Source organism: Pagrus pagrus (assembly GCF_965226575.1).
Source record: "Pagrus pagrus genome assembly, chromosome: 22".
Taxonomy (NCBI): domain Eukaryota; kingdom Metazoa; phylum Chordata; class Actinopteri; order Spariformes; family Sparidae; genus Pagrus; species Pagrus pagrus.
The window spans coordinates 2,268,096-2,287,570 of NC_140204.1; the positions used below are offsets into that span (position 1 = coordinate 2,268,096).

Below are 19,475 nucleotides of genomic sequence, written 5' to 3' on the forward strand. Positions count from 1 at the left end.
GATTAGAGAAATGAAACAACTAGAGGAGACAAAGAGACGAGGTTCAACTCAGATCAGTCAGAGAGAGAGGAGACAGAAATCATTATTGTCATTATAATCCACCAAAGAAAGTTAATGACAGACTCTGCTGGAACTGAAAGTACATCATTTCATTTCATTTGAAACATAAAACATATTTCTATGACAGTCCAGCAGGAGACACTCAGTCCGCCCACCCAGGCCCTTTTTACCGACCACTAACTGCTGCCCTGGTAGAAAACTGCCCAACAACGATGTACAGAGACACAACGTTTTAAATGCAACACTTTGTGATATTATAGCACTGGATTTTAATTTAGAAGTCTGACTTTTCTTTACTGAATACGATCTGTGTAATGTTAAATATCTGCTTCCTCTGTGTGTGAACAACTTATGTTGTGCTGTAGTTACATACTGACATTGTTATTTGCTTTGTATTTTTAATATGTTGTTAACCATCTGTCTTGTTTCCTTAATCAAGTAAGAACGATTATTGGGAGGGTTTGTGTTGTTTTCTCTTGGCAGGCAGTCTCTAACTCCATGTTTTATGACAGTATGTTTGTCAGTCACTTGTAAAGCAACATGCCACCATATATCAGCTCTTTATTAAACTGGTCAGAGTCACTATTCAACACGCTCTAGTGATTGTTTGATGCTGCATGTTCCCTGGTAAACACTACATTTGGGAAAACTGGAACATTTTACAACATTTAAAGCTCTGGTCTACGATCTGAGAAAGGTTTGAAAAAAGCATCCCCCCCCCACACACACACCCCTCCCCTCTGTGCTCCTTAACTCCTCCCCTCCGAGCTTGTATCGCTCTCCCCACGGAGCCCCGCGACACACTCCTCCGGCTACAAGCTTTTTTTTTTTTTTCTCTTCAACGAACTTTATACGTCCTGCAACAAGCACCAAGAGCAACAAACCGGCAGAAACCAAATACAGCCCAGCTTTGAATGCGGAATAATGATGTCGGATTCACAGATAAAGTTATTACAATGCACGTTGAAACTCACGTAAATCTTGTAAGTCATTACAATGTCCACAGCTAAGCTCCACAGCCAAGCTAGCGTAACGTCATTAGCATGCTACAGCTACGTTACCTTACAGCTACGTAATCAGTTACAACAGCTAAGTTAGCCACTTCTAAAAGTTATTGAGGGCCAAGAGACTAACAGATGCTGCCGCCAGCTTTCATCACAACAATCGCTTCCACATTGTGGCTGAAAAACAAACCTGTGTGTCCCAGCTGCTGTTCGGTGCTACTCAGACTTGTTGTTAGCTTACAATGCTAGCATAGAGGCTAACGTCTCCGTCGAACAAGTAAACAAGTGTTGACAACACTGCAGAGACAGACACCGTCTAATAACACAGAAACAAACTAACGGCAGCTTTCACAGTCATAAGCAGCATCGGCATGAAAGTTATCTGTGTCACAACATCCACAATAGAGACGAAGGTTACCTGCTCAACAGAAACGCCGCTGTATCAGCACCGGGTCCATATCTTCACGGACCTTTCGCCACCGTTCAAACGATGACCCGATGTTTATTCGGTTTGAGCCCTCTTTGTTTCACATCTCCGGTTTGTGTCTTTTCAGTGACAGACTTTCTCTCTTTGACTCTTTGTCGGTGGGGCGAGCAGAGGCAGCTGAACAGCTCAGAGCAAAACAAACCTCTTGTCCGCTTGTAGTTTTAAATGCGGAAGTGGGTCGGGACCAGACGTGAGCAGGAGCAGGAGAGTGAGCGAGGATTGGATCGGAAAATCGATCCAATAGGAGCCATCCGGGCCGGATGGTTCCTATTGGTCAATTTCTTTTCAGTTTTACAGACACTAGAGAGAATGGATTTTTTTGGTTCCTTTTACTCTCCACATTGTGTAGGTGGTACTATTGGGTCATAACCACCATCTAAATGATGTTAATAATAATAACAAATCTTTCAAATCGTAGACCATAGCTTTAAACTTGACACAGTTATACCTAAAGGTCAATTTAAGACTTTGATTTGAACTACTCATCATTTGAATGCAACCGTTTTTAACTACATGCTGTCCTGTATGGTTGTCTGCCATTTATCTTTTATGCACCTCAGTTTTATTTGTGTTTTATCACGTTCGTTTGCTGCAGTTTCTTATTATTTTCAAGCACTCTATTCCGTTTTATTGGTATTCTGTCAGATTGCTTCTGATCTGTAATCATTTTTATGGACCCATTCTGTTTATTTTTGCTCTGTGATTATGTTTGTTGTTTCTGTTTATCACATTTTTGCACCTATTCTGTTTTTTTATTTGTGCTCTCGACATCAGGGAAAATGTTTTTTCGAGATTTAAATAAAGGTTGAATGAATGAATTTAAAGCAGAAACCCGTCCATTTGTCACAAACAGCTTCACATTTGCCACCGTTTCTTCCCTCAGCACAGACATGTGAGTGTTTGTTTGAACTGCTGCTCACACACCTTCAAGATAAACAGACTCTTTACTGTGTCTCTGGTTGACGAGTGTCTCCGGCCCTTGTGAGCTTAGTCGTAGTAATTCTCACAGCTCAGCTAAGAAACAACATATTTCCTCATCGTTCTGTGGATGTTTGTCCTCGGTGTGCTGCAGTCATCTGATGTCCAGCAGGCTACTGGTTTATAAAGGAGAGAGTAATGAGCCAACAAGCTCCAGCTGTGACAGTCAACTCACCTGCCCTGCTCTCATCAGCCACCTCCACACCTCTCTCTGCTGCAGCTGAGCGCTTATGTTCACCCGACTCAAAGAAATGCATCGATATATTAAATTATGAATCAAAGAATGGTAACATGTCTACATATCATGTGGAAATCCACCTCCATCACAGATAACATCAAATTAATATATCTTAATGAATTTTATATCAGTTTTAATATATTTGATAAGGAACTTTGTAAATAAGCATCATCCTGGTTCACTGTTGAATTTTGGATTATTGCAGAAAATAAGTAAAAGCTGCTGTAACTTCAGTGAGGAAGGATCACAGCGTTAAATACAAGTTTTCAGCACATAGCGTTGTTATGACGTAAGAGTTTTGTCTGTAGTCAGCACCTACGTTACATCTGACAAACTGTTACACACCTGAGATTTGTGTTTAGGACACTGTTGTTGCACTCAGAAACTGTGACGGCCCCAAATCACACAAAACGTCAGTTTATACAGAACATAATGTTGCTTTAATACAAACCTTATTTCAGGCATTTCACCAAAACTCATTGACTTTGAGACCAGGAAATCTGAAGTGCAAAGATGCAAACTTATTTCCAGGTTTTAGACTCGTTCCTGCAGCACTCTATAGGCTCACAGTTTGTGCTCCCTCTGGTTCTCGTTTCTCTCAGTTTCTGGTCGTATCAGTGACTCGATCATTTGTGTTCAGTAGCACTGAGTTTGTATTGTAGATCGTCTCGTCCTTCCCTCTTTTGCTCTGTCTCTCTGTACTCAAACACCTCCTGCTTTACAACACACACTGTGACTCCTGCAGCAGGGCTGGCACACAGGGCACAGCCGGTAACCACATCCTGCAGTACAGGACGTGTGCTGTTAACTACAGGACAAATATTTGTTCTACATGTATGTACACATGTATACAGTATAATTTAATACAAAGTCCTCATAAGGCTCAAAAACTGAAAACAAAATTAGCTTTCATCCAAAGTTTTGTAGATTAAATGATGTACATTACGTTATGTTATACTAGTAATGATTAACAGGTCACAGTGTAAACACATGACTGAATGTGGGTCAGCTGATAAGAAACAGGACAAGTTGATGACTTTGTTCAGTTTGCTTTTTCTTCCCGAGATGACTGACGCTTCGAGCTATGAGACAGGTACGTGTCTATGTTGGCTTTTAAATGACATTTTTTTAAGGAATAATTAAAATAGATTAAATCCAGTGGGAATCTTTGTGACATTCACATGTTCTACATAAAACTGTGAATAGCTAGAACAGCGGGTGGTTATGGTACAAACTTCTGACTTAAGACTTTGATCAGGGCTGGTTTGGCTTCAGTTGCCCGCTCCCTAATTAAGAAGTTATAGCATTAAAGGATTTTTCTTTCAGATTATAGAAATTCAAACACAATATATAAAATGTCAATCTTGGAAATGATTCTGCCAACAAACACAGCTAAAAGTCACTCTTTATTTGGTGAATTGTTTAATGGTTTCTACAGCACAGACATTATGCTCTTAAATAATCCACCTTTGAGACAATTTAGACATTTAGGCACAGCAGCTTTACTCCTGACGACAGGCTGACAGGATTCGTCAGAATCTGATTTTAGTTAATATTCTGTTTTTCTACACGTCCAAAAAGTCACCAGGTTCATATCAGAACTCAACTTCAAAAATAGTTATTTCAAAACTTAAAGTTTAATTCTGTTTCCTCTGGAGACTTTCCTCTGTCCTGTCAAGTTTAAAGCTACAGCGTTTTGTTTTGCTGCTTAAACGTGCCACACTATTTGCTATAGTGGCATTACTGCACGTGTAATGTTTAAAATACTAAAAGCAGCCACTCTTATTGAAGGAATTTTTATTTTGTATTTATTTATTTAATTGTGCGATAACAAACAAGGTGTTGCCACTGCAGGAGAAAGACACATCATGCATACAGAACACAATACAGACAAAACAAACCCACAAACTAAATTGTATCCTTGACATGAACACATTTGAACAGAATTGTAACAAGTAATTATCTTCTTGCTCAACATAAACTACTGAACATGATCCAGTTACATTATTGGTTGAGGCGCCACATTTAGAGATATCGGTATCTGCTATGATTTTGCTTGAAAATAACTCTTTACAACTGATTTATTTCAGTTTTCAGTTCTCCACGATGCCTCGCCTGCAGGAAGGACTCTCCTTTAAACCTCTGCTCAGTTCCTTCAGCGCTGTGGTTTTCCACACTGTTGTCTTCCTTCATCTAACACAGCACTGTGCAGGTAACCTACACACAACATATTTATTAAAGGACTATTACGTGAATGTGCTCTTCGCAGTTTGATTAATGAGAGGATTAATACTGCTGAAAATGTTCAGTGGCAACATGTTCATTTGTTTTTCAGAAATATCCACTTTGCAACTGAAGTGTGATTAATGTTTTTATTGTTTTATTGTTAGCTTCATTAATAATTCATCAAAACTACAAACCAAACTTGTAGCACCAACATTCACCTTGACCCTCTCCCAACAACTCTGTGGTACAAAATCATAACCGTTGTAAAAATGCTCTCGCTGGAACAGGTTGTCAGCCCTCATTGGGTGCATCGGCCATCTTGGACAGCAACACCAAGACCAGAACAAACCACCTGCAGAACTACAGCAAATGATAATGTTTGGGATATATTTTTTCTTATGATGGAGTGTAGTTGCCATTACCATTGTGAATTTGCTTTGGCACCATTGTTTTCAGGCCCATTTGAATTGGAAAAAAATCAACGCTCTGACAGTTCAATGTAATCATTAGCAAATGTTGACATACTCATTAACTAACTTAACAGATTGCTAAGTGGTGTTGTCATACCCAACTGTCCAAGTGAACGTGCTCGCCTATACGCTACTCAGATCGGGTTGTGACAGCGCTCCCTACAACAAGATGTAAAACCCAAACTGCTCTTCCACAGGTCAGTCCCAGGTGGTTGGTCCATCTCGGCCAATAGTTACAACAGCCGGTGATGACATCATTTTACCATGTCAGATTGAACCTGCTGTGGATGCCTCAGGCATGACTGTAGAGTGGACGAGGCCCGATCTCAACCCCAGATTTGTGCATGTGTGGCGTGACGGAGTGGAACTGGAGAGTAAAAAACATCCGTCCTACAACGGAAGAACATTGGTGTCCGTCAACAAGCTGAGGTGTGGAGACATTTCACTGAGACTGTCCAAAGTGAGACTCTCTGATAGCGGCAAATACAGATGCTTCATTCCCGCACTGGGCAGAGAATCTACAGTTGAGCTTGTTGTCGGTGAGTAAATACGCTGTAGTTTAATAAACAATACACAGTTTGTTCTGATTGTAAAGGACAAACACAGAAAAACCTCCATGTAGGGTTTCATATCGTTAGTTTTATTGAAGCCACTGTTTTATGTTCCTCCTCTCTTTCATTAGGTGTCGTCTCATCCATGGTCATCGGCTTGGAGAGGACTGGAAAAGATGAAGTCAGCAGTGGACTGGTTCTGCAGTGTAACTCTACAGGCTGGTATCCAGAACCTGAGGTGTTCTGGCTGGACGCTGAGGGAAACCTCCTCTCTGCTGGACCTACAGAGACAGTCAGAGGTCCTGATGACCTCTATACTGTCAGCAGCAGAGTGACTGTGGCGAAGAGACACAGCAACAGCTTCACCTGCAGAGTCCAACAGAACCACATCAACCAGACCAGAGAGACACTCATACATGTTCCAGGTAGGAAGTGGTTTGCTTTGTCAATTTCACATTTTTTCAGTTTGTATCAAGTGAAAAATGTCATGTTGATCTTTTGCTTCTCATTTCAGAGGATGTATTCATGGAGCCATCTTCTTCTGCTGTAGGACTTCATATCATCTTGTCTGTTGTTTGCGTCCTGCTTTGTTCTGCACTCGTCTTTACTGTTTGGAGACAAAACAAAAGCCGTAAGTTACACATCTGATTTAATTGATTGTTAATGTCAAACACCATCATACTTTATTGACTGCTGTTCAAGTCACAGTCTCGTGGTTTAAATCAGGTTTAAAGTTTCAGTTCAACAGTGTCTTTCCTCTGTTTGTGTACAGAAAACAAGAAGCACCATGACAAAGCAACTGAAGAAGGAACAGAAGCAACAGAGCTGCTCGTCAATGGACAGAAGAAAATGGAGGGTCTGGATGAAGAAAAGTTAAACGAGAAAGTGGAAGAAAAGATGGACATGATGTATATGATTTCAGAGTTGACGAATCAGAAGAAAGAACTGGATAGCTCCAAAAACCAACTGATGTCACAGATAGAGGAGGTGGAAACAGAGAGGACAGAGAATGAGAAGAAACTTCAGTCAGTTAGTATACCCATGAATAAAAAGAAGCTATCAGAGATGAAACTGCAGCTGGACAACAAAAAGACTGAATATGAGAAATCATTACAGAGAATCATGGGAAGAATACAGACAACTGATGATTTTATTACAAGAATAACAGAAAGGGCGAAGAAAGTAGAAAAGCAGATTAGGGAAATGAGAAAACAACCTGAAGACACAAAGAGCCAAAGAGATGAGATTCAACTTCAGTCAGAGAGCAAAGAGGACACAGACAAAAGTACTGATTTGTCACCAACAGCTGAGACACAACCCAACCTGCATGTCCCTGACCGTCCAGCAGGAGACAACAGCTCACATGTAGAGTCGAGCAGAGCAGAGCAGACTGGGATTAAAACAGAAGAGATGATGGGCGACTCAGTGAGACTCTGATGTCATTATAAATGATAAGTGTTGTTGTACAGATGTTGTAAACGTATATTTACTCAGAGTTTTATTTTACCAATCTTACAAAATGTCTACACTTTATTGCAGCAGCATATCAATCTGCAGGGACTCAGTCTGGGAACTGGAGTGTGGTCGGTTCAAATCCAGCACAGACTGTAGACTGGTAGCTGGAGATGAGCCAGGTAATTTGGACAAATTTAGTTTCCCTAAAAGAGAGGGCACTTATTTTTAGTTTATGATAATAAAGCAGTTTGCCCTGATCCCTGACTGATCCGTCATTCTGCAGGTCGGCAGGTTATGAACCTGCTCTTCGGTCAGAATGTTTCTGAAATATAAACACGTCTCAGAAAATTGCAACGAACAGGTTCAAATAGCACAAACTCTGTAATTGACTTCCTTTGAAAGCTACTGTATGTTCAAAGTAAACAACATTGTGCTGATAGAAGAAAAATAGATAGAAAACAATGAGAAAGAAAATTACCTTTCATTAAACTCATGTTTATTTATTAACAAACAATCTACTGGTACAGAAGGCAGTTACATTTTGGATACAACGTACATTTTTGTAATTTCATATAATTTTTGCTGTCGTCATGAAAAAGTTACCTCTGAATGTATGTTTTTTTTTTTTTTTTTTTAAATCTGTTGGATTTTATTGTGTGAAGGGGGGGTTCGTGTGAACAGATATATTTTTTACATATGTCAAACATTTTATCTGTGGGCTTTACATTTAAAATCATTTATGTAACCTTTCCAATAAAAAAAAAACTAACAACCAAAAAACATTATAGTCTAGTCTATCCCATGCAGCAGTAATCTAGCAGAAGTCTTTCTCAAGTCATTCAAATTTATGAAAAAATGACTAATTAACATTGAGAGGAGGTTAAAGCACGACCTAATGAAGGCAGTCATCGGCTTAGAGCTTTTGGATTGGCCTTTCACAGCCTGTGCATAAAAAATAATTGATTTGTAATTTTACTAACTACTTTCTTCCATTGGAGGGCAGCATCGCATCTCGTTATTTACAGTATTTGAACAACTGCACTGTCATTGCATCAGTGTGTTTGCATGCTTTCCTATGTTTAGGAGATAATAAACGTAATAACCCCAAAAATATGTTTTCACCTTTTTGATGTGTGAAGCACGAGCTCATATTGTTCATCTACTCTAACTGAGCTGTTTCAACATTTTATGAAAAAATAATATATGATGTAAATTATAGAAGCTCCACCTTGAAATTAAATTGCATGGTCATTATTTTCCCACCTCATTAAATATGAATTTATTGGTCTGTTAGAGTGACTGCCTGACAGCAGGTCAAACTGAGGTTAAACCATCACGTAGCTGACCACAGACAGTCGAGCTGCAGCAGTGTGTGAACTGACAGAGCAGATAACACACTGTGGTTTAACTGCTCCTCTATGATAAACCACCAGCTTTCTAAACATAGACTCTGACGTTGTGAGTCAGTTCAAGTTGTCATGTGATCATGATGACGTTTCAGTCTATTTACAACAGACAGATCAGCCCGATTTCTGCTCTCTTTGAGCAAGCTTTATCAGGAATCTCTAAGGTCAACATAACAAATATCTAAATCTGAGTGAAAAATGGCAAAAATCATGCCAAGATCATTTACTCCTAATATGTTTTATATGTGGTTTTTACAGAACATAAAAAGGGTTAAAAATATGTATGTATTGCTTTTATTAAAGCAATTAGCAAACAAAAACTCGGACACATGCAACATAACAAATACAGAAGAAAAGGTACAGAAGGACAAGTAATTATTAAAAAGTTAGAAATTGCTGTAGGAGCCCAGGTTATAGTTGCATTCACTTCTCAGTCTGACACAATGTTTAAAGGAGCTTTCACACAGTCTCTCCTCCATCCTTCATTCAGGTGTTTCAGCTCTGTGACCTGGAAGAGACACAGGATGGACAGTTTACTACAGCTGTTGTTGTGATATTGTTGCCATGATACAACACAACAGACTTTCCTTACTTCTTTGATATCTATTTTTTTTCATAGCTAATATTTAGACATTCTGCATGAATTTGCTATGCATTTCATATTAACTGTTATGCAGATGCAACAGAATTTGTATTTTTCTAAAACCAATCTGACTCACCAAAACGTATGCCTTGTGCGAGTAACGAGTTAATTTGACATTATATTAATCTAATTGGAAACAATTAACAACTAACAATGGTAAGTTCATAGATAATCAATCGTAGGTTGTTTGCTGTTAACAAACAAGACATACTTTGTATACCATTTTTTGAGAATTTGTTCATTGTGGAGTTGCAACTGATGTTTAAGAAACTCTTTACAATTGCTTAATTCATACTTTATAAGGCATATCATTGTTTTTTATAGTCAAATAACTATTAACTAAAGCTTAGTTAACTATAAACTTACCATTTGTGGACACAGGCTATTATAAAGTGTTAGCATTAAATTGCATTAACTATAAAAACATATATTTGAACATAAATACAGATATTCCCCTCCCCCCACAAAGTTTAACATTCAGAGGGTACACAACCTAAATTATGCAAGGAAACACAAATATACAAATAATGCAAAATAATCACAATAAAAGTAGGTATAAAGAAATAAAGAATAAATAAAACTAGCAAATTAATAACTTAAAAGGGCCTAGTACATTCTAGTATCGAGGGAATTGACATGCATACAGTAGAAACAAGCACATGAAAGGAAAGATTGTAACCCTCCAACATTCATGCGATGGAAAGTAAAGGACTTTAAAGGAGATTAGGTGATCAGAATTTTAAATAAAATACCTCTCTCCTTCCTCTGTTTTGCTTTGTTTGTTTGAGCTCGATGTGCGTCTGTAGACACTGAGACATAAAGGAAAAAATAATTATCACCATTATTATCCAGTATTTCAACAGAAAAACTGAAATCAATATGTACAAATCATTAAACTAAAGGAGCAGGTAAGCACAGTATATACACGTTATATCTGGCTTGCTGAAATTTAGGGGTTGGATAAATGTTGAATTGTGTTCAACTTAACATGCCATTGATATAAAGGTAGAGATCTGTCTCTCAACATGTCTTCAAGTCAAACTCAAACCATAGTGTCAGTGGTTAACCACAGTTTGCCTTTTTAAACGCCGCAGTAGCTTCATTCTTTTTAACAGCGTCATCAGATGTATGAAAAGACAACAGATATAGCAGGGTGGCTTCACTGTTGAAACCCTGAGAAACCCCACACTCTTAAAAATAGACATTGATGCATTGAGAGAGGCGAAGCTCTCAGATGAAGGCTTATGATGTTGATAATTATCACTTACAAACATGCCAGACCGGATTTAAAGAGCTAAAATTTTGTCCAACTTGAATGTTCAACTCAGCAAATGCATGTAAACATATCTACACCGACTAAGACATACCTTGCTGCATCACCGATTTTATGTTGCTTGTGTTTAACGGTCAACAATCTGTTATTCAAGCAATGTTAGCTAAATGTATCATGAAGTCAATATAGTACCTCTCTTGGACCTCTTTTTTGAGACGACCGCATACGTCGCATTATCATACGCAGTTACATTTGCCTCCCGACGACCTGTAACATTAAAAGAGTTTACAGACATCCATTATTTCAACAAAAAAACTATAGATCAAGTGTTGTCACCCATAGACACAGGTGAAAACAAAATTGCACATACAAAAGTGCAGCTAACATATAAATAACATGAAGTAACACAACTACCTCTTTTTTTCTTGGGTCTCGGGACGTTAGCATATATACTCGTTTGTGGATCAGCTTGAGTGACATGTTGGTACACTGGAACAAATTAAAAATTATATTTCAACAGATGTAACATTAGTGATACGACTGACATGTAAACTTAATATCAGTGACAGTCATTTGGAAATACTACAATGCTGACATCCTAGAGTATAAGAAGACATGTATTCAGAAATACATAAATACATTTCTACAACGACAGCAATATATTATACCTGTACAAATGTCTTGTGTTCCTTCAATACTTGATGCACCAGGGTCTGATCCTGTTGTTTGTGCCTCTAATGAAAAGCATGCAGCTAGTTGGAAAAAAATGGAAAAAGAACTGGTTCAGAAGTTGTGCATCTGACTCAGTCTTCAACATAAATATTCCAATTAAAGTCCAAATAAAAAGGGAAAAAAAAGGAGACTGGAAGCTCAATGAAAGTTGGCCTTTTTTTAAATCCAAGTTCCAAAAAATGTTCTAAATCAAGTTTCATGAAGTTTTATATTTTTCTGGCTTTTATCTTTAATTCCAGAGGTGTGGCAAAAGCGGACAAGTAAATAACACAATGGGCGTATCCAAGATTTAAAACTTTTTCGGGATGTTATTTGTAGTTTGTACCTCCATGTTTACGATGCTGAAGCAGTCCTACGACCAACAGCAGCACGGCCACACACAGAATGGTGAAGAGAACCGGCAGCAGGATGGAGAGCTGAATGGATTCAGGGCCGGGAGGAGGAGCAGGAGTGTCTTGAGGTGTTGGGACATGAAGTGGAGGAGTACTATATGCTGGTAACACCATGAGAAAAGGTGGTTTTAACAATGAGATGGATTACCATGTAATTCGGGTTCAGATTATTATAGTCCCCAGAGGATGAACCCTAATAACTCCCCACGAAAAAAAATCTCAACAGATATCAGATGGCTGGTGATCCTCCAACGTTCCCTCTAGTGCCAACTGCTGGTCAAAGTTTTTACTTAAGCAGTGAAGTATCTCAACATCTGCTTGATGGATAGATGATGAACATTCATGGTTCCTAGACAATGACTATTATGATGATAATACTATTGACGATGACTGACTTCCTGATAGCCTGACTCTTTCTGCAGCACCACCACGAGGTTGACATTTCTGGTTGTCATGACTCAACAACTATTCGATGGGTTGCTATAAGATTAGGTAAACTTTGTTTGTTTGTTTTATTAGGTACGTTCCCAGAGAATAAAGTCTAATGAGTTTGGTCAATTCCATACATTTCCTCCAGTTGAACAATGAAGTTGAGATTTGTGTGAGTTGTCGAAACAACGTCTGGATGAATTGCCGTGACATTTGGTAAAGACATTCACGGTCCCCAGCGGAAGAAGTGCTCCTATGCCCATCACATTATACCTATTACCATGATAAGGTCAACTTTTAATTCTTTCCAATAGTGTGATTTATTTCAAACACTTGCAATGAAAATGCTAGCTAGACATGCCAGTATCATCACTGTGAGCATGTTAGCATGCTGATGTGAGCTTTTATCTAAGTACAGCCTGACAGAGCGGCTAGCGTGGCTGTAGACTCTCTCTTTATATAAAAATAATGAAGAAGAACACTGACATATCTCACCACTAACAGCCAACCAGCCCTCCGGTGATTCTTCTCGAGGTCCAGAGATTCTGCACTTGTACCGTCCCTCATCAGACTTGGAAACACTGTGTATGGTCATCTCTCCTGTATATCCAGTCTCACTGAAGCGGCCATCTTTAAAGAAATCAGCTGGGGGGTTGAAGGATGTCCCCCTTTTTCTACAGCGCAGAGTGACAGTGTGTTGTTCCATCACAGGGAGAGCAGGACTCTCCAGGATCACCTCACCAGCTGAACAAGGAAACAAATCATCAAGCAGAATAAAGCCACGCTCAGTTAGTGAACTTCACTCACAACACTGCAACCAAATGTTGCTGCTTTTAAACCATAGAAATATAACTTCAGTCAGTGTTTTCTGAACATACCAGTGACAGTTATGTTGACAGAGTTGCTTCTCTCTCCGGATCTACTTTCACACCAGTACTCTCCACTGTGCCATACAAAGGCTGGTTTAATCTTCAAGTATCCTGTCGATGTCTCCCATTGAGAAGTATTTGAGTGAACCTTTGTCATCACCCTCCATCCAGTCGGACCGTAAAGCCCCGCACAATTTAATGAAAAGGACTCATACTCAAAAAATTGTAGTCTGTTTGGATCAATGTGAGGAAAAGCTGAATCTGTGACAGAGAACAAAAGACAAAGATATCCACTCTTTAAGAAAACTTGTTGCACGGTAATTCAGCTTTTTCCCTCATCACTCTCTCTGTACAAGTGAGGCCAAAAATACATAATGTCTTACATTTAAAGGACGAGAAAGACCGTTCAAGGATTAAATAAATGTTCAAAATCGTCTGTTAATGTTTAAAAAGCTATTTAACAGCCATCAACTCACCGTTCACAGTTTTGTGAACAAGGCCAGCGCTCTGAGCAGTGAGTAGCATCAGTACATTCACTGCTGGAGAGACAGAAGAAGAGAGCAGTGTATCAGACATAACTGGCTTCATATGTACCCAACCTGAGTATAATGAGAAACTGCAACTAACTACAAGCAGCAGGTGCTGTGATTGAGTGTTAGTTTTAACAGTAAATACTACTTATTTGATATATTATCAATGTACTCACTCAGTCTGGTGCAGAGCGCTGTGACCTCCATGTTGTCTGGCTGCTGACTGAGTGACAGACTAAATGGAAGCTAACATGTTGTAGGTGAAGGTGAAGCACTTCCCCTTCCTGTGCAGAGGGCCGACCACAGCAGTTTATAGCACAGCTGCTGTTTCTTCAGGTTTGAGCTGGTCTGAGAGATAGAGGCGTTTCATTCAGCTTGTCAGAGCCAGTCGGGGTTACTGAGAGCAGAGTAGCAAACCTGAACGACACAGAAGGAAATCTGGTAAAATATATTGTTAATTGTAAAGACCAGTTTACTCGTTATGTTTAGTTCTCAGGCTGTGAACACAGTCATACAAACTGCATTTTCAAGTTTTAGCAGAAAACTTGTATTACAAATATGTAGACTGGAGTTTGAAAGACGTGAGCAGTTTCTCGAGTTGCATCATGGGAAATGTAGGATCTAGTACACTAAGGGCATGACCAAAACCTGTCAGTAAAAGGAGGACGTCTCGGCCTCTGCACATTTAATAACAGCCATGTTATGTGACATTAAAAATGAAGGTGATGTATTTAAGATCCCACACACTTTTTCTAGGTCAGCAACACATACAAGCTCATTTGTAGTTTGGCCAGCTGAACAGATTTCCATGAATTGTATCCCTGTCACGTGCAAAGATAAACTTCAGGTGGATGTGGTTTACTCATCTGAGGCTCATTCACCTGCAGCCATTGTTCACCTGTCGTGATAATGGCTGTAACTCAAGTTTTCAGCAGGTTATCAATTTTTAAGTAGCACTGTGATAGTGGGACACGTGGCCACACAAACAAGCGGAAAAGCCGGATGTCACTTTGTTATTCAAATCAAAGAGGGGCTTTTTTTTTTTGCATCAAATCAAGGCTTGACTTTTCAGAACCTGGGTCAGCTGTATCCAAAGCACGACCAGGCAGACCAAAAGTGACCACACCTTCAGAAGATGAAAACATCAAGCTAGAAAGCCAACTTCCCAGGAGGGGAATAAATCTGGTGCTTTAACAGTTCAAGAGCATTAGCGAGGTCCAACGCTGATGTTAGGTGTTCAGGTCTGGCTGGTGTCAGATGGGGTTGAGGTCGGGGCTCTGTGCAGACCAAGTCAAGTTCTTCCACATATATTTGTTAGTGGGCCTACTTTATGCACAGGGGCACATTTAAACAAGAACTGCCATAAATGCTCATAAGCTAACATCAGAGAGAACAGTCACAGAACAGAAGTAAAAAAAAAAGGTGTCCACATATTTTTGGCCACATACAGTATGCCATCTCTCTCTCTCTCTCTGTCACATCAGATGTGTAAATGGTCCTAATCTGCCCTCTGCTGCAAATCAGTGACGTATACACATCTTAAAGCACTAACTAACCCTAACAATTAGACCATTCCCCACTATAACAACCCATAATATTCCTTCAGCTGCTTATTAGTATTATTCAAGTCAGCAATGCAGTTTAGCCTCCACTTTTCAGCAGCCAGCATTCACAACCGTAAATTTCTTAACAAATTGTCTTCTCTAGTTGCAACATAAAATAACTTAATCTATGATTTTTTTGATGCAGTCCAGTCTAGAAGTGAACGCAGTAATTGCTCAAGTAGAACACACCTCATGACTCAGGTCAAAGTCTTTTGTTTTATTGTCTTTTTTTTTTTTTTCATCAGAGGACTTTGGCTGAGCAACTTTGTAGTCTGAGGGGAGAACCGGCTCAGCAATACAACAGGTAGGTACCTTTTATTTATTAAATATAGTTTCATTTCAGTTTTCACGGCGCTCTCACGACCTTTTCATTTCAGTGAATGTGTTATTTTATAAAATGAAGCATTGATCAGAGCCTCTGTAGCTGCAGCAGTGTGCCAACTGCTGAATGTCTCACTGTGTGTTTGACTCATTCATATAAGACGTCTTCCAGCTTTGACTTGTTTAGTATATGTTATGTTTGTATATAATATAATATAATATAATATAATGTTATATTATATTATATTATATTATATTACTGTATATTATATATATTATTACCAGTGATGGAGCGTAATTGAATATGTTTCCCAAGAACAATTTTGAGGTTTGTGTACACAACTTCACTATTTCCATTTTCTGCTGCTTTATACTTCCACTCCACATTTTGGAGGCAGAAATCATTCAAACAAAATAAATAGCTTCATATCTTTCTTTTGAGACGTGTACATGTATCGCCAAGAAAATTACTTTCATTACTTCACCTTTCACTTTTCCTAAAGTAATATTTTAACACAATGTCTTCAACTCAAGTGTGACGACTTGGGTATATTAAATGGAGTAATATTGGACCATGACCGGTTAAGAGGCAGAAAATGGGGGGAAAGGTTGCTGGCTGAATTCCAACAACGGTCGCGACCAAGCCGTTCAAACGTTCAGTAGTTGTAAAGGAAATGTTGGAACAGGGGTCATTAGCATGTAGCTCCTGCTTACCTGTCATATAATAGCTTGTAACCTATACCTACCTACAGTACATCCCTATTTTACAAGCTGCTCAAGGAATAAAGGTTCATTTGTTGTCATGGTAGACAGGGGTCAGAGTTGGAGTATCGTGACTTATTACCCATTTTAAAAGTTTAATTCCTTCATTTACTATTGAGGCCTGATGATAACATCTTCACACTATTTAAGTTAAATGCCACTCTGTCTATATTCTGAGACAACGATACCTGAGCAAATGAATTATTAACAGGAAAACAAGTTCACGTTTATCTGCGTACAATAGCTGTGTGTGTGTGTGTGTGTGTGTGTGTCAGAGAGTAAGACTGATTTATGATTGTTGAACTGGTGAAAAATGTAATGATCAGCTGCAGTCAAGCAGAAACCAGTCAGAAGTTTCAAAGAAATCACTATTTGTTAACTCCTTATTAGTAAAGAGCAAACTATTATTATTTAATCATGTTGGAATCATTTTCAATACATTTTGAGGTCATTATTATAGTAATTTGCAATTTCAAAGAATTTTCAAATATTTTGCTTGGTCGTTGGATCTGTAAAAGTATCACCCATATTTCCTTACATAAATTAATTCTTATTTATTTTCCCAGATTTCCAAGATGCTTTGCCTGAATCGTGGATTGTTCAGTTCCATCAGAGGTTCGGTGTATCACCACACCGTGACCCTCCTCCTGCTGGCAGGCTGTTTTAGAGGTAACTTACACCCAGACACCAGCACCATGTGAATCCAGTGTGAAGTTCAGAGTGCAGCTTTTTAAATGTGTTCTGTGTCGTTCCAGGCCGGTCTCAGGCGGCTGGACCATCTCGAACAGTCGTGACATTAGCTGGAGAAGACGTCGTCCTGCCGTGCCGCCTGGAACCTCCCCTGGATGCTGTTTCAAAGAGTGTGGAGTGGGGGAGACCTGACCTGGAGCCCAGATTTGTCCATGTGTGGCACGAAGGTCGAAACCACCTGGCGAACCAAAACCCGTCATACAAAGGAAGAACATCAGTGTCCATCGACAATCTGAAGCAGGGAGACCTTTCACTGCATCTCTCTGCAGTGAGACTCTCTGATAATGGAGTCTACAGATGCTACTTTCCCCAAAAAAGTAAAGAATCTACTGTTGAGCTTGTTGTTGGTGAGTCAGCGTACAATCCTTTTTGTCCATACTGCTCCGACATAATGTTTAAAGCCACCATGTGTAGCATTTGTTCTCCTCTCTTCCATCATCAGGTTCTCTCTCCACACCTGTCATATCAACGACTAAATACAACAGCAGCGTGTTAAATCTACAGTGTGAGTCCACAGGCTGGTATCCAGAACCTGAGGTGTTCTGGCTGGACGCTGAGGGAAACCTCCTCTCTGCTGGACCTACAGAGACAGTCAGAGGTCCTGATGACCTCTATACTGTCAGCAGCAGAGTGACTGTGGAGAAGAGACACAGCAACAGCTTCACCTGTAGAGTCCAACAACAGAGAATCAACCAGATCAGAGAGACACACATTCAGATTTCAGGTGTTTTTCCCTCCACTAACATCCTTTTGTTTCTTCTTCCAGCAGCTGATGTCTAGTTGTATATAACCACTGTTCTGTTGTGTGTTTTGTCATTTCAGCTGACAGCCTGGAGGCCACGTCTTGTTCTGCTCATGTCGGTGTTATAGTGGTTTTTGTGCTCCTTTTTATTCTTGCAGCAGCCTGTGTCGGGTGGAAATGGAGACAGAACCAAACCAAAGGTGAGTTTAACTGATGTGATGTGAACAACTGGCCACAAGATGTCACTGGGGGCTGTGTTTTCAAAATAATAGAAATTAAGGCTCTATTAAAATCAAGATTTTCAAAAGGAGAAGTCAGTATAGATGGTGAAATATTACACTAAGTTTGGTGAGCCTTGTGTCACCAGCTGGTGTTGGTTCCAGTCCACCTGCAAACTGCAGACAGGATCCAACTGAGTATGTCAGAAATCAGATCCTGTTACAGATCTTGTTTAACTTTGTAATAAAACACTGTGTATGCTGTAAAATGCTAAAACATGTTTGTATGTTGTCTCTGTGGTGTCACTCTGACACCTTTTCTCTACAAAATGCATCAGCAGAACAAGTCTGAACTGAATCTAACACTGTTACCTGTTTTTATGTTCACACAGACACAGAGAGGCAGCGAGAGGATCAAACTGAAAGAGAGCAGCTCATCACAGAGAAGAAGAGAACCGAGGATTTGGAGAAGAAAATGGTAAAGCTTGAAGAACAGTTACAGAAGAAAGAGGAGACGTTACAGAAGAAAGAGGAGACATTGAAGAAGAACGAGGACTTTGAGCAGGAGGTTTATAGTAAACTGACTGAACAAAGTGAGGAACTGAAAAACCAGAGAGAGCAACTGAGACAACAACAGGAGGACATGGAGACAAACATTAAAGATATTGAGAACAAGATCCAGTCAGTGGAGAAGACGGCAGAAGGTGAACGATTCCACAAAATGAAAGAAATCACATTAACTGCCAAAACTCAGCTGAACAACAGAAGACAAGAAGATGAAAAACTTCACATACAAACAGACACAATACTGACCAAAACAAATGATTTGTTAAAGGAGATGACAGACAGGAAGAAGGAGGAACCACAAGAAGAAACTCAGTGAGCAGCTGGAGGAGATTCAGAGGAAACTTCAGTCACAACAGAATCTTGACCCGATCAGATTATCAATAAAGTTTTTATATTTTATGGTGCACATACTGATTTGTTTATTTCAGTAATGGGACAGTAAAACTATTTTCATTTGTCAGATGTCATCATGAGAATGAAAATAATGTAAATTTTATCAATAAGAAAGGTCATAACTTCCTAAACTGCAGCTATTTGGCAAAATATTATTCAAGAAATACAATTTATTTTGTATTTTGTATAGTTTTCAGTAATATTTTAGCTTTTTTTCTTAAGGTTTTTGGGATTAATGTGACCAAAAGTGACAGAACTTCAATCTTTCTTTTCTTTCTTAAGGAAAAAAAAAAATCACACCAGAAAATCAGAATTGAGAAAAAGAGAATATATATGTATACGGAAATACAATATCTAAATATTACACTGGGGTAA

The 19,475-nt window shown here is 39.2% G+C and overlaps 1 protein-coding gene and 1 long non-coding RNA gene across 2 annotated transcripts; one reads left to right on the forward strand and one right to left on the reverse strand.

Moving 5' to 3' along the window:
* Positions 1-9,083: 9,083 nt before the first annotated feature.
* LOC311251443 lies at positions 9,084-11,060 on the reverse strand. The gene is made up of 3 exons (XR_014621406.1): positions 10,984-11,060; positions 10,271-10,327; positions 9,084-9,383 (listed from the first exon to the last, which is right to left on the reverse strand). It is a non-coding gene; the product is annotated as an uncharacterized lncRNA (long non-coding RNA).
* A 5,945-nt stretch (positions 11,061-17,005) lies between these two features.
* Positions 17,006-19,459, forward strand: LOC311251838 (butyrophilin subfamily 3 member A2-like; the record flags this gene model as incomplete). Its single annotated transcript, XM_084344483.1, has 5 exons — positions 17,006-17,099; positions 17,186-17,527; positions 17,623-17,904; positions 18,003-18,122; positions 18,533-19,459. 5 exons carry the CDS (start codon positions 17,006-17,008, stop codon positions 19,021-19,023), a joined length of 1,329 nt encoding a protein of 442 aa, XP_084200609.1. The 3' UTR covers positions 19,024-19,459.
* Positions 19,460-19,475: the final 16 nt, after the last annotated feature.